The 16,070-nt window shown below is 45.6% G+C and overlaps 1 protein-coding gene across 1 annotated transcript; it reads left to right on the plus strand.

The window, feature by feature from the left end:
* The first annotated feature begins 336 nt into the window (after window positions 1-336).
* Gde1 (glycerophosphodiester phosphodiesterase 1) lies at window positions 337-15,787 on the plus strand. Its single transcript, XM_032892806.1, has 6 exons — window positions 337-712; window positions 5,692-5,867; window positions 9,321-9,426; window positions 9,719-9,811; window positions 12,072-12,283; window positions 15,192-15,787. The coding sequence occupies exons 1-6, from the start codon at window positions 452-454 to the stop codon at window positions 15,337-15,339; spliced, it is 996 nt and encodes a 331-aa protein (XP_032748697.1). The 5' UTR covers window positions 337-451; the 3' UTR covers window positions 15,340-15,787.
* The last annotated feature ends 283 nt before the right edge of the window (window positions 15,788-16,070 follow it).

Consider the following 16,070-nt stretch of genomic DNA (forward strand, 5'->3'; position numbering starts at 1 on the left):
AATTCCCAACCCCACTATTGGCACATCTTAAATAAGAAGGTTAAGCATCTTGTTCCTTTAAAATCACCAAGCCTTTAGTTTCCTCGAGGTCAGACACAAGGTCACTAAAAAAAAAAAAAAAAAAAAACCTTAGCAGTATCTCCCTCCTTCTACTGAGTCTGAAGGTCAGGGTTGAAGTCCTGTCCTTACTTCACACAACCCTGAGTGCCCTTGGAACCCAGGCCTGGGGCCTGGGCCTGCCCCTGTTGCCATGACACTGGTTCCGGCTCCCCAACGCTGGAGCTCCGGGACTCTGATTGGCTGGGGGGCGGGCTCTTTCTCGAGATGGGTCCGCCGCCGCCATTGTGCAGCGCTCCTCCCAGCGGAGGGTTCCGGCTGTGGCCAGTACCTCAGCATCTACGCGTCGCCCGGCAGGTCCGGGGCTCCGGTCCGTGCCGGTGCAGGCGCCGGCATGTGGCTGTGGGAGGACCAGGGCGGCCTCCTGGGCCCCTTCTCTTTCGTGCTGGTGCTGCTGCTGGTGGTGACGCGCAGCCCCTTCAACGCCTGTGTGCTCACTGGCAGCCTCTACCTCCTGCTGCGGTTCTTCAGCTTCGAGCCGGTGCCGTCCCGCCGGGCCCTGCAGGTGCTCAAGCCCCGTGACCGCGTGTCCGCCATCGCCCATCGCGGCGGCAGCCACGACGCGCCCGAGAACACGCTGGCGGCCATCCGGCAGGTGAGCGCCGCGCATGCCTCGGGCCTGCACCGTCGCTGGCATCTCTCCTCCGCATCCCAACCCCGCAACCCTCCCCACTTCAGCTATTTCTAGAATTCCGCGGGTACTTATAAAACTTGGTATGTGCCAGACGCTGGGATGGCAGCCAGACAAGACTCCTTTGACAGGGCTTTCATCTGGGTTGGGAGAGATAACATATGAGGCTACTCTTTAGGGTGGGGCAGTGCAATATGTAGCAGAAATATTTTCTACGAGCTAGATATGTGTGAACTGGAGCAATAATTACAAGGTTGGATCAGTGGGAAGTGTACCAGGATGCCCATGGCCAGAGCAAATGTCCTGACGTGAGGCATGAGTTGGAGTGGTAAGGTAACAACACGACAGCTTATATTTGGTGCTGGCTACGAGGAGCAGAGCAAAATCTAGTGTGTGGATGAGCTAAGATATAAACCAGGTCAAATGGGTTCTTGTCAGTAAATGGGATTTTTCTCTCTCTTTTTGAGGTAGGGTCTCTGTAGTCCTGGCTGTCCTGGAACTCACCAGGCTGGCCTCAACTCCTTTCCTCCTGCGTCTGGTGGGACTAAAGACATCCACCACCATCACCTAGCAAAGTATCTAAATCACCCTTATCATAGGATGTGTTTTCTGTCTCTACATTACTTGAATTTTATCTTTATTGCCTCTCTCCAAATACACCTTCATCATAGTCAACAACCCTGCCAGCCAGACCTCTGTCAATATTTGCCTCCCTTTCCCACAAGACACCGGGAGAATTTTAATAGCCTTTGCCCTTGGAAGTCTTCTGTTTTCAGATTAATGTCAGCTTGCACGGCAAGAGCATTTCAGTGGATTATGCACCTCTGTGGACTACGGTCAGCCTTCATACCTGTTGGCCTGGCGGTCTGTGGATTTAGTTGTAGATTCAAAAATAGCGAGAAAGGCGTGTGTGGAGTGACGCCACACCTTAAGTGCTTACATAGTTTGCTTTAGAACTCTGAGAGTTGACTTGAGGGGTACAGTAGGACATTCCTGGGATATATGCAAACGCTACAGCTCTTATTCCTTTTTCGTTTGTTTGTTTTGCTTTGTTTTGGTTTGGTTTGGTTTTTTGAGACAAGGTTTCAGTAGCCTTGGCTGTCCTGGAACTGTCTGTGTGCCTCCCTAGTGCTAGGATTAAAGGCGCGCACCATCCTATTTGACCTTTTAGACACTTGTATATCTGGTCTTCTCATTTCTTTGAGACCTAGACTAGGTGGGGGAAACTGTGACTCCAAGACAACTCCTCCCAGAATAAGCCCTTCTGATTGGACGACTCGATGCTCTTTGACAAAGATTAAAATATTTTCCAGGATATTTGAATGTGCGCTATTTTCTTTGTCCAACTTAAGTAACTCGTTTATTACCCAACGCTCTCTGCCCCTTTAGCTGTAGCAAAGAAAATACAGAGCAAGTAGGGCACCCTTGTCTCAGCCCTAACCTCAGTTTCCCCATGAAGTTGTAAAGTGAAAAGGACAATGGTGTCTATGAAGGAGGTGACAGGAGACAGAGACTGGTCTGTACACACCAAAGCCTAGTGCGATTCCATGTGGGAGCTGTTTCCCGGGAATCTAGGGATGGCTTTGCTGTCATCCGGAATAGGTGAAAGAATTAAATCTGAAAGACAGGAGGAGGACAACCTTTGAGTTAGCGGAGAGTACATGTACGTGCATTGTCAGAAGAAGAAGGAAGGCACAGGATGGTCATTGGCTTCGTTTCTGCTTACCTTTATGTGAATTGCCTTAAAGACTACTCCAAGTTAACTGAGCACACAGAGTGTTTCTGAGTATTTGTTGACAGTGGGATTCGGCCAAGACTATGTTTGCCTGGGTGTCAGTCACATTAAAGATGAGTGAGGAAGCTTCACATGTGAGATGAGAATACACTTATGTCATCGTGTTGCGTCATACGGAAGTAGGGCAGGATTCTCTGTACGATGAACACATCGTAGGGAAACTGCATCGTCTCCAGCATTGCACCAGATGGTTCCTGGTCTGAAGAGGAAGTGAGATGGCAGTTCAGCTGGCTGGACTGGCAGGCCACTGTGGACCGTCGTTAGCAACGACCGTCTTTAGCCAGGTGCCACTGTAGCTCTTGACAAGTCAGGATTTCCATCCCATTTGGGTTTTGTTCTGTCCTTTGCTTCCCTCTGTATATTTGCAGCACAAAATTTGTATTCTCAGACTTTTACAACACTGTTCTGACTGACGGACTGATAAGTCTCTGGAAGGAAATATGGTAGTTACATAAAGAAAACTAGTTAAATGTGAAACGAATGTATTTAAAAAAAAAAAAAACAAAACAGCGGGGTGGCGCACACTATCAATCCTGGCGCTCTGGAAGCAGAGGCAGGCAGATCTGTGAGTTTGCTCTGCTCTTGCAGAGGACCTGCTTATAACTCTAGCTCCACGTGATTCCTTCCACCACCTCTGCTTCCATAGAGACCTGCACTGGCATGCACAGACCCCATACAGACACACACACTTTAATTAAAATAATTTCAAAAAAATATTTTTTAAAGATACACTATTAAAAATAATGGCAAAGAAATATAACTGTGTCAATTATGCCCACAGTCCACTCCCTCAGGACTGAGGATGACTTTAAAAAGAAAAAGTCTAACGGGTGTGGTGGTGCAGGTCTTTATCCTGGCTCTAAGGAGACAGAGGCAAGTGGCTTCTGTGCATTTGAAACAAGTGTAGTTGTGTATAACAAGTTCCTGCCTGGCCAGGGTCACGCAGGGAAACCCTGTCTGGGGAAATTATATTCTTAATTTTCTTCGAAACAAAACAACAAAAGCCTCTGGTTGCAATAAGAAAAAAAACCTAAGCCCCTTACTCTCTCCTGCCTTCCTGTCTTTGCACTTTTGTGATCTGCCCTCCCAGGCCCCGACTTTTTCTCTCTTCCCCTTTCTCAGGGCCCTGCTCTCTGTTTCTGTCACCCAGTGTTTGTCTAGGCTTTACGTACTTGAACATCCAGCTTCAAATTCCTCCCAGGCAACTGACTTACTCTCTCACCTGAGTGCAGGCGGAAGCCTGGCCTCCAGAAGGCTAATGCAGCTGTTTGCTGTTAAAGGATTAGTTAGGTTCTGCTGATCAGTCTGCTTGCCACTGGCCTCATATAGGCCAGCTCTCACTGTGCTAGCCAGGTGGTCAGTGCAGCTTCTTAGATACCAGCATCCAGCCTAAAACACACACACACACACACGCACGCACGCACCCACGCACGCACGCACGCACGCACACATGAGCATGCACGTGTGCACAGAATCAGGAGCACTTATTGTGAGTACAGGAGGAAGCTGAACATTGAGGCTTGCATGAGTCTACACTAACTGTAAGAAAGGGAGTAGGCTTAGGTAGCAGTAAGGATTTTTTTTCTACCTCATTGTCTCCTTCCTACCTGAGGCCTTTGCTTTGTGTTTGCTGTTTCTCCTGCGTGGAAGAGTCCACCCTTGGATATCTTCCTGTTAGAGCCAAGGGCAAATTGTGGGTGCTCTCAGAAACTCTGTTTTCTGAATAACTTTGTAGGGTTTGTGGATTTGTTTTTGTTTGTTTTTTGATTGGTTTAGTTTTAATAAATTGTTTAAAAGACAAAAAGTAGGTGTAGTGGTAACATGTGTAATCACAGCCCTCAGGAGACTGAGGCAGGAGGATTGTGAGTTCAAGACAATTTCAGACTACATGGTGAGATTCTGTATCTAAAAGCCAAGGGCCGAGGGAACAAGTCACTGATGGTACTGATGGTGCAAGATGTGAGGCCAGATCTCCAGCAGTATAGGAGAGAGGGTGGGAGAGGGGAAAGTGGGGGAGGGAGAGAGAGAATGCACAAGCACACAAAAGTTAGTCGTTTTCATTCATGCTGGCACTATTGTTAAAATACTGTCTCACCTTGTTGCGTTGAGACCAAATAATAACCCCAGTGAAGAAAAGTACAGTTAAATGTCTAGTATGTCTAGACATAAGGATATTATTTCTATTATAGGGAAAGACATTTGTGGTGTACACTGAGTTGTGATTTATGTTATAAAACATAACCCATGTTGTGTGGTGTTCAACTTTAACTTAAGAAGGTTGTAATCTTTAATAGTACAAGGCATTGTCACTGGTATAGATGGGAGCTTTATTAGAATCATTGATCATTGCGCTTGTCTTTCTTGTCATAATAGCTTGTGAGGAATGACAACTCTGAGCTGGGTACCAAGCTCCTTATAGGCATGGTTTCCACACCCTCACAACTCTATGGGGCATCATAGAAATGCCATCTCAATGAAGAAGCTGAGGCTAGAGTCCGTAGAAACTCATCCTCATGACATAGCTACAGATGGAATTGGGATCGAGGGGGTTCCATGGTCACATGACTGAAACTTAAAGAATGTGTAGCTGTATAACTGTAGCATGCAGGTAGAGAAATATTAAAATAAAGTAGACAAGCCTCCAGCCTTGAATATGACTGGAAAATCTAATTCATTACCTTTGAAATTCATGCTTAAGGAAGAGTACATAACCATGGTGAATCTGCTTGGTGTTTGTCAGAGAGGGTGAGGTTAAACCGACTCGATCCTGATTGATTTTGTTTATACCAGAATTGTGAAATAGCTGAGTAACAGGGAACACAGAGCAGTCACCAGCCTTTCCAAGTAGGCAAAGGGTAGAGTTTGTCTAAGTGATCAAAGCCACCATAGCCAGAAAAAACTTGTTCTCCTGCTGGGATGGTGTAAAGAGCAGGACTGGATCGTTTTAAGGACTTGAAGAGTGTGGGGCTGAGGTAGCATTAACCCCCATGGGAGACAGGTTCATCTGGGGAGTGACCTGGAGGAGGAAAGGGACAGAAATCTGTAAGGACAGCTGTCCACTTCAGCAGCCATGTGCTTTTCCTTCAGATTTAGATATAAAATGGTATCTGTAGCTGTTGACATTAATATTGTTGATGTTTTTGTTAAGGCAGCTAAGAATGGAGCAACAGGTGTGGAGCTGGACATCGAGTTTACTTCTGATGGAGTTCCTGTCTTGATGCACGATAACACAGTAGATAGGACAACAGACGGGTCTGGCCGACTATGTGATCTGACATTTGAACAAGTTAGGAAACTTAATCCTGCAGCAAATCACAGACTCAGGTGAGTCACTGACATTATTACGCAGGTCCTTTAGTCATCACTGGTGGCTACAGGTAGGCACTGGCACCTTCTAAGTATGTCTATTCCAGGAGAGTTTTTTCATTTCAACGTATTCCTAAGTGGTAAGCACACACCAGCAACAGCAGAAGCATTGTGTGTACATTTTACCATTTGCACTGTGGGGTACCCGGCTGCTGCAGCATTCTGAGGACAGTACTGCCTATGTTCTAGGCACTAATTGAAATTAGTTTCTGCCATCCTTTAAATTGGAGTCAAAGGCTTAGAGCAGTGGCTTGTCAATGCTCTTGTTCCAGATACACCAACTCATTCTTTAAGTTAGTCAAATGATGATTCCATCATTAACCAATTCACTAGATCTTGCAGCAGACTTCCGAGGAATCGTACAATGTAAGGACTAGAAGAATCCCCGTAAACTCCAAAGTAGCACTGTCCCATCAACAGCAGTATTCTCCTGCATCGTCCAGTGCAAAGGCTGTTAAGATCTTGGCATGGTTTACACAACTTAAGAACCAGCTTGTTTACTTAAGTGGAGATAAATATTTACACTTAAAAACCATAGGTAATTACATTGATTTGCTTACATAAAATTCTGGAAAAGTTAATGATCTACTCAAGAGTCAACAGTAAGTTCATATAAGAACCAACATTAGGGGGTTGGGGATTTAGCTCAGTGGTAGAGCGCTTGCCTAGGAAGCGCAAGGCCCTGGGTTCGGTCCCCAGCTCTGGAAAAAAGAACCAAAAAAAAAAAAAAAAAAAAAAGAACCAACATTAGAGTCTTGATATTCCACTTTCAGTTGAAAAAACATGAACCCACCATGCTGTTTCTGGTTGTCCTTCATGTGTCTTAACCCTGTAAAAGTGGGAAATGTGTTTAGATGTCTAACTATATGATGTTCTCTAATGGTATCAAACTTACGTCATCTGTGTGTGTGTGTGTGTGTGTGTGTGTACGTACGTAAGATGTTCCAGAAGGTTCTCTTACAAACCCAGTGCTCTGTTCTGAATACTGCACACCAATCATTGCCTTTGACTCAGCATGTCTGATTCTGAGTCACTGAACCCTCCCTTCCCACCACTGATAGCTTTTCCACCCTGACAATTGAAACACCAGATGATATATTGTGAAATAGGGTTGTTTAGATTTCACTCCTATCTTTTTTTATTGATTTCTTTATTTATTTACTTATTTGTTTGTTTGTTATGTGTATGGGTGTTTGGCCTGTGTATGTCTCTTATCACATGTATGCCTGGTGCCCACAGAAGTCAGAAGAGGTTGTTGAATACCTTAAAGACTGGAGTTACAGACATTTGCGAGTGGCTATGCAGGACTCAATCTTGAGTCCTGTGGAAGAGCAATCAGTACTCTCTGAGCCATCTCTCCAGCCCGTCTTCTTTGATAATAAAGACGTGTGCTCGGTGTGATCAGTGCCATGTCTGTTGCCTGGTCAGTGTCCAGTGTTCCTTGAGTGCTGATTGTCTGACACAGTGATGAAGGTCTAACCCCGAATCGTGAAAATTCAGACCTAAAAGAATTAAAGTCAGCAAGGCCAACTGTACTTGGATGCTGGTCTTAAAGAGTATCACTAACCCGAAACTCCAGAGCCCACTTATGAAATTGCTCTTCCTGTGATCAGACATTTCATTGCTTCTGTGTTTGAGGTGCAGCTGGCTTTAATATTACAAACAAATAATCACTAGGAGGATGTCAGGTTCAGGGCACTGAGAGCTGACCACTGAGCCTAACTGAGCCTCAGAGCCCATGGCATGGTGGGAGCAGAGAACTGATTTCCAGAAGTTTTTCTCTGACCTCCACATAGGTGCCATGCATATGTACCCTTGACCATCATAAATAAAAAAAAAATTTTTAAAGCCAAGTATGATGGCTCATGCCTTAGGAGGCAGAGGCAGGCAGATCTCTGTGAGTTCAAGGGCAGCCTGGTCTACAAAGTTAGTTCCAGAACAGCCAGAGCCCTTATACAGAAAAACCCTTTTCTTGGAAAAAAAAAATGAAATAAATGAATGAATTAATGTAATAAAAATTTTTTTGAAGATGTCAGACTTAAAGTTAACACGGCAAAAAATGCTTATGGTGGGTATCACCATTGGGATCTGTAAACAAGGAGAAGCATAGTATTATGCTATCTTAATGCGTCACATAACTACTTGAGAATTTTTTTTGAGAGTGTGTGTGTTTTGCATGTAATGTTTGTGCACCATGTGAGTGCGGTGCTTAAGGAGTCGAGAGGAGGGTAAATCCTCTAGAACTGGAGTTGCAGACAGTTGCGAGCTGCCATTCCTTGGGAACAAGGAATCAAGCTGGGGTCCCCTGGCAGGGTAGCCAAGTGTTCTTAACCACTGAGCCATCTCCCCAGCCTCACATGCGTACTCCTGATTCTACAGTTATAACAGATAGCCTTCTCAATGACTGACTCCACATGAAGGACTTGGCCTTTTTTAGAACCACCTTTCACGGAAAATAGGCATTTAACACTAGCTAGTTAGGTGTGGTGTCCTGTGCCTATAATCCCACTATTGGACAAGAGGATCAGAAATTCCAGCCAGCCTGGGCTACATATGAGGTTGTGTCTCAGCAAAACAAAATAAGGTAGGGGTATGTGTGCATGCGTGGTGAGGAGATGACTGCAAGCCTAGGGCTCTCTCTCTCTCCATGGAGTGAACATCAATCAGCACAGATGACATGTGATTTCCCCATAAGATGTGCATCGTCCATGTGCTTTTTCAAGCTGAGATCTGACAGTATTAGGTTGAATGAATACAAATTAAACCATGTACAGTGAACCTTCATGAGAGGAAGGCTGATTTATTGGGTATGGGGCACTTAAGCTTCATTTTCTTCAGCAGAATATATATTCTTTTAGACTGGTGATTCTCAACCTTTCTAATGCCATGACCTTTTAATACAGTTCCTCATGTTGTGGTGACCCCAACCACAAATTATCTTCATTGCTATTCATAACAGTAATTTTGCTAGTTATGAACCATATGTAAGTATCTGTGTTTTCCAATGGTCTTGGGCTCCTGTGACTCCCGAAAGGGTCACCACCCACACATGGAGAGCCTCTGTCTTAGACAAACACCTGCATAGCAGTACGAACTAATAAACAGACGTCTTTTCTCTACAAAAGGAGAAATTAGCTTAAAATCAAGTCCCTGAGTTTCCCGGGCAGCTGTGTCTGCCCTCTGAAGAGCAGGATACTATGTTGCCACTTTTGTGGAGACACCTTCGTGGGCTTTATTGTCCCTGTTGTACTTTGGTGCAGGTGGCATAGTGAACTTTCTGGCCGTGGTTGGAAGCATCCTTGGCCAGCATGTTTGGGAGACATTTGTAAAATGTCCATTCCAGTAACCCTCGTTCTTTTCCTGTGCTCTCTCTTCTCTATGTGAGCCATTCCTTCCTTTCTCCTCTTGCAGAAATGAGTTCCCTGACGAAAGGATCCCCACCCTGAGGGAAGCAGTTACAGAGTGCCTCTGCCATAACCTCACCATCTTCTTCGATGTCAAAGGCCATGCAGATATGGTACAGTTCATTCCATGGACTTTGCTATTTTAAAAAGATGTCTTATGTAAGGCTAATCATTTTTAGAACTAACCATATATTTTCTTACTTATTCGTTTTCATTATTTTTATGACTTATACTTAATGGGAGTATAAAATGCAGTTTACATTTTTAAATTTTAGAAATATTTTCCTTTTAGGGAGCTTTTTAGCAAGATTTTAACTATGCGAATAGTTAATATAGTTAATATATTATTATTATTATTAATATAATTAATAGTGAAGATTTTAACTATGTGACTCTATTGTACAGGCTTCTGCTGCTCTAAAGAATATATACATGGAATTTCCCCAGCTGTACAACAACAGTATGGTCTGCTCATTCTTGCCGGAAGTCATCTATAAAGTAAGTCAGACCTTTCTTTCTGTGTTACATTGGGTTAGTTGCTGGAGGTAATATCAGTGGACTCTGTGAGATGCCCATTGTCACACTGAACTGAATGCAGCCACAGTCAAGAGCTCTTCCTTTAAGAGCAGGGACGTGTCCCAGGAGGCACCCGCCTGCTGCTCTTTAATGTGCACAGCCCTCTTCGAGCTTCTCTTAGGCAGGCACTTTACAGGCTCCTTGTGTTTCCTTGGTAAACTGAGTCCACACCTTACTTCCCAAAAAGTATCAGTAAAACATGACTTTAAAAAACAACTTTTGGGGGTTGGGAGATAGTGGGGTGAGGAACTGTGGGAGGGACGTAATGACTAGACACACATCCCAACGCTTAGAAGACTGAATCAGGAGGATTTGAGTTTGAGATCTGCTTGGGCTGTAAAATGAAGCCTGTCTCAAACAACAACAAAACTCCTCTTACACGGTGTTCCACATGGTAACTACACGAACCCCTTAGCTATGATCTTGCTTGTTTCTCCCCACTGATCTTCCCCAGTAAGCCCTTGTTTAGTTTCAGATCATCAAAGATCAGAAAAATAGAATTTTCATGTCTCAAGCTCCACAAATGCTTTTAACTTTTTTCAAATAAAAATTGGTATTTATGTTTTTAAAAAATGTTCATTTGATCAATATTCAAATAAGGTATTCATTTTCAATCTTAAAATCTGCAAGTTTGCTTCCTTCTCTTCTTTTCTGTCTTTCTGACCTTCCCCCCCACCCCTGGTTATTGGATAACCCAGATGTATGTGTCTGAAAGTGCATGTGTGTATACCTGCATGTGTGTATATGCATGCGTGTGTATTGCTAGGTCCTCATGCATGCTAGGCAAGCACTCTGCCACCGGGCTATGTTTCGAGGTCTGAAATTATGTTTCTTCATTTACCATGTCTGGTATTGTACACTTGTGTGATTTTATATGCTATTCCTCACTTTGTTTCTTGTAAAACTGGTGAAGTACACGAGAACTCGTGCAGTTAGGGTTGATTGTCCTTAGCAGGGTCGTGTCATAGTGGGAGTGAATACCCATCAGGAGGCACACTTCATATGCTGGGCTGTGCAGTTTTTTTTTGTGGGCTCCTGGTAGTCCTTGGCCAGGTTTGTCAGTTTACTAGGAAGTTTTGAAATGTTAATATTTTATTCAGAATCTAGAATTCATCTATAAATAAGACACTTCCTAATCTATCATTAAATCTTTGTTTTTACTTAATAGTTTCCAAAATAATGAGTTGTTCTGTGGCATCCTTCCACTAGGGTCAACAGAGAATACATTAAAAATGTTTGCAGCAGGACAGTGCCTGCCAGTACAGACCTTTGGGGTGGCAGTCGTGTGGCTTACAGACATGTGGGGTCAGGCTTCCCAGGCTTATTTGACCACAGAGGCCTTTACAGTATGTGATGCTCTCCCATGGAGCTGAAAGCACAGGCTGAGGTACCTCCCCCATTCCTGCTCTGCCCTCCCCCATCTCCTCATAGCCCTTCTTCTTTACTTCCCTCCCCTCCCCTCCACTCCCCTCCCTTCCCGTCCCCTCCCCACAGCTCTGCAGTCCTGCCATAACAGGGTCGAATTAACCAGCGTCTGTTGAAATGATCCTGGCTCTGTTCTCATTGAATTCTAAATTAACGTGCTATCTGAGTAATTCAAATAAAAGTATATCTTCATAGCATTATTAAAATGTGGCTCTGAAAGTTAGGCATGGTGGTGCACATCTGTAATTCCCAGCTTTCAGGAGCCTGAGGCAGGAGGCTAGTGTGATTGGCTAGCCTGAACTACAGAAGACCCTGTCTCAAGAAACCTAGACAGACAAATACAACTTGACCCTGTGGTTGGCATATATTCATTCATTCTCTCTCTCTCTCTCTCTCTCTCTCTCTCTCTCTCTCTCTCTCTCTCTCTCTCTCACACACACACACACACACACTTGCTGTGTGTTTCTGAGTAAACCTAGGGCCTGTTGCTTGCCCCCACTCTGAGGCTGGGCACCCTCCGCAGCCAGGTTCTGTCTGTCTGATAGAGTTTGTAGTTCTGTAGGACTGTGAGGAAGAGCTACTCAATTGTAGTGCATATTGCACCCCTACATCTACTTTATGTTTCTCAAAGGATTTGTGAGAGATGGTGTACTTGATCGCTACAGGGCTCTCATCAAATGAATATTTGCTAATCTAAAATATTGAGAAGTTACAGACTTAAGAGGTGATCATTTTTTTGTTCATAATTCCTTTTCAGATGAGACAAACAGATCAGAAGGTAATCACAGCCCTGACTCACAGGCCTTGGAGCCTGAGCCACACTGGAGACGGGAAGCCTCGCTACAGCGTCTTTTGGAAGCAGTCTGTGTTTGTGGTGTTGGACATCTTGCTTGACTGGAGCATGCACAATGTCTTGTGGTACCTGTGTGGGATTTCAGCCTTCCTCATGCAGAAGGATTTTGTCTCCCCGTAAGTTAGAAGTGTTTGTCTCTTGGCTTCACATGTCCTGGGTGCTCTTTCTGGGAAGGAGGTGTTAAAGAAGTGGCAGACTGAGTTGTTTCCGACTCTTAGATGCCCCTGGGTCTGGTAAGTTAGAGGAGCGCCAGCTGCTGGAAGTGCGTGGGAAGATGTCAGGTGTCTTTCACTGATTCACAGCAGGCTGACCAGACACTCTTCAGTTTTATAGGTTTTCTGTTGGTTGCTTGTATGTGTGGTGAGTGTGTGTGTGTGTGTGTGTATGTGAGCACCTGAAACTCACTGATGCAGCTAGTCCTGTGGCAAAGCTAGATTTCCTCAGGATCTTCTCTGCAACTGTAGGTGGGCTGCGATGTTTCCCAGCTTTTATGTGGGTGCTAGAGACCCAACTCTGGTTCTTGAATGACAAGCATTTTTTTTTACTATGTTTTAAAAGTATATTACAGTATATTGCTCTTCCAGAGGTCCTGAGCTTAATTCCCCGTAACCACATAGTGGCTCACAACCATCAGTAATGGGATCTGATGCCCTCTTCTGGTGTATCTGAAAACAGCTACAGTGTACTCATATAAATATAATAATAAAAAAATAAGTCTTTGTTTGTTTGTTTGTTTGTTTATTTTATGTATGTAAGTACACTGTTGCTGTCTTCAGACACACCAGAAGAGAGCATCGAATTCCATTACAGATGGTTGTGAGCCACCATGGGGTTGCTGGGAATTGAACTCAGGACCTGTAGAAGACCAGTCGGTGCTCTTAATCACTGAGCCATCTCTCCAGCCCCATATATAAGTCTTTAAATAAAATATTAAAAGTCAATTACAATTAGAACATATTAATCATGTAATATATCTGTAAATTATTGCTGTCCATGTAAATGTGTATGGCAGAGCTGATGCATCATAGCCCACCATAGCCTCATCAAACAGGGTTTCTCTGTGTATCTCTGCATGTCCTGGAGCTCACTCTGTAGATCAGGCTGGCCTCAAACTCAGAGATGTATCTGCCTCTGCCTCTCCCTCTCCCTCTGCCTCTGCCTCTCCCTCTGCCTCTGCCCCTCTGCCCCTCTGTGCCTCTGCGCCTCTGTGCCTCTCCCTCTGCCTCTGCAGCGAGTGCTGGGATTAAGGCCTGCACTGATGCCATCCTGCCCCAGCGCAGTTTTGTAGTGCATTTTTAAGAAGAAAATGGAAGTGTTGGTAGAGCGGGATTGCACTGCTTTTGGCTAACTCCCTTGGGAAAGTAGATGGGCAGGGAATCGCCTCAGCAGAAACCGCATGTGGGCACAGCCTTCCAGCTCCCATCCTCCCTTCTGCTTGTCTCCTACAGCCTGTCTGTTCTCTTGCCTGCTGACATCTTGTGAGCTGTCTTTTGGCAGCTTTAGAGCTGTAGACCACACTGTACATCCATATGACTTCCCGCTTGCTCATTCTAGCAGCCATTTGGTTGTGGCCCACAGTGCTGTCAGGTGCTCCGTGAGGAAACCGAGGGTACGAGAGTGAAGAAACAAAGACATGCTCTCTGCCTCCTGGAGGTTCATGTCTAATAGGACAGGGACACTAGTCCAGTGTTGAGTCTGGTAAATATAAAACCACAGCTGAGGGCTACCAGTGGTTTAGTGGGTAAAGGGCTTCTTGTGCAAGCATTGGGACCTGACTTCAGATTCATAGCAGCCATGTAAAAACTGGTGCAGTAGCATGTGTGTAACCCAGGGCTCAGGCTAAATCAGCAGATTCTGGGGATCAGTCTAATTGGAGCTTCAAAATCCGGGTTCTTTGAGACACCCTGTCTCAAATAAGATGAGGACAATAGTGAAAGACACTGACATCAACAGCTTCGAGGACAGCGGTGCATACACCTTGGGTTCTGACCTAGTCTTCGACAGGGAGGGGATCCCAAGGAAGGAGGAGGGGAGTAATTGTTACCATGATGGCACAGGTCTGAAAGCCAAGCAGCTCTGGAGGCTAGGTCAGGAGGATTGCATGTTCACGGGCAGCCTGGGCTCGAGTGAGAGCATAAAGTAGAAGTGAAGAAGGAAGCTGGGGTGCAGTGGAGGATGACTGCCTCCCTGTGTGCCCAAGGCCCAGGGTCAGCCTCCAGCCTCTCCATCATCCAGTGGGTAAAGGATATCCAGGCCTGCTGCTGTCAGGGGGGCCAGTGCTGTGGGACCACAGGAGGAAGTGGGAGTCATGGTGGGGGTGGGAGCTCACACCTGTGTCTCTTTGCCCTGGCCTCACAGATGGTTATGTGGCATCTTTCTTGAGGATGTCTCAGCTACATCAGGGTAGCTCATTGTCTTGAGAAATTACCATTTCTGGAGTGTGGGCTGAGAGCCTGGAGGTCACTGAGTCATGTTGGACCTGTGAATCTGTGAATCTGTGAGAAAATGTGATTGTTCTAGTCTTGCTGTTTGAAGGTGTGTGTCTGGTTTGTGTCCCAACAACTGCTTTTATATTTTATAACCTGGGATAAAGTCAGTGCACTTTCAGGAATTATGCAGCTGTTCACCAGGATATGGGGCGGGAGCAAACTAAGCTCTGCCCATGAACTGCAAGGAAGAAAGCCTTGAGGGAGAGCTTGGAGTGCTCTTCTTACCCAGGAGTGGAGGACGGAGAGCTCGTCAGTACGTTGTGGAGGAGCTTGTTCTGGTGGCCTGAGAGGGAGGCTTCTGCAGCACAGAGAGAAGCGGGCAGTATGGGATGAACAGACAGATTGGTGAGCGTGACCTGTTTGAGCTGGGACAATGTAAAGCAGGCATACACAGGCCACACCTGCTTCCCAGCCTTCTGACTGCAGTGGGAGGCCAGCTGGGCTCTTAGGGAACCATTGACACTCACATGCTCTGAGCTCTCAGTTCCAGGGACAGCTGTTCAATCTAACACCACCCGTTTCCCCTTTTCTCCAGGGACTATTTGAAGAAGTGGTCAGCCAAAGGAATCCAGGTTGTTAGTTGGACTGTTAATACCTTTGATGAAAAGAATTACTACGAGTCCCACCTTGGGTCCAGCTACATCACTGACAGCATGCTGGAAGACTGTGCACCTCACTTCTAGACTCCCCAGGAGGAAACACAGATGCAAAACTGCCTGGAGGCCTTTTGCAGGGACACGAGAACACTCTGTTAGCACAAGCCCTGGGAATCCTGCGGCTCATACTAGCAATAGCCACAGTTTTACCCCAAGCAGAAACCAGGCATGGCGACCATGCTCCAAGGAAGGCTCCACACTTGCCCTTAAAATTCTGGATCTGCGAAAAGGCAGGGTGGCCCTACCCCAACCCCGCTGAGGGTACAGAGCCATGAGGATGAGCAGAGTGGGTCCTGCAATTAGGGCGCAGGCACCAATGCATGGGCTTGCATGATCACTCCAAGTTGACATTTTAAATCTTGCCATACTTCAGTAATTCACTTATTTCCAATATTTGTCGTCAGCTCTGTTAATGGCGACATGTAGGTGTCAAACTTGTGACCATACTAATAAAATCATTGAAAGGTGAACAGAGGGCAAACTGGACCACACTTCTGGTCCTACAGCGTCTGGGACTCTGGGGTGACTCTGGGGAGAAGGGAGAGGGGAGCTGCTCTGGGCACCCTGGAGGCCTTTAGTTTTAAAGACTTGATGTAAACACTTCCGACCACCAGGGGGCAGAGCGGCAGCTGTCCCAGCTTGTTTGGAAGCTCAAGCACAGGCTGGTTCCTAGATGAGAACCTGGAGGGCACTTCTAAGGATCTGGGTTGCTCTTCATTTCTCAAAGGAAGATGCACAGACTGGTGGCAGCCTCAGAA

Source organism: Rattus rattus, chromosome 2 (assembly GCF_011064425.1).
Source record: "Rattus rattus isolate New Zealand chromosome 2, Rrattus_CSIRO_v1, whole genome shotgun sequence".
NCBI classification, from domain to species: domain Eukaryota; kingdom Metazoa; phylum Chordata; class Mammalia; order Rodentia; family Muridae; genus Rattus; species Rattus rattus.

Coding starts and splice junctions, on each gene's coding strand:
- Gde1 (XM_032892806.1), top strand. CDS start 452: ATGTGGCTGTGGGAGGACCAGGGCGGCCTCCTGGGCCCCTTCTCTTTC. Junction 713..5,691: donor CGCTGGCGGCCATCCGGCAG/GTGAGCGCCGCG, acceptor GTTTTTGTTAAG/GCAGCTAAGAATGGAGCAAC. Junction 12,284..15,191: donor CAGAAGGATTTTGTCTCCCC/GTAAGTTAGAAG, acceptor CCTTTTCTCCAG/GGACTATTTGAAGAAGTGGT.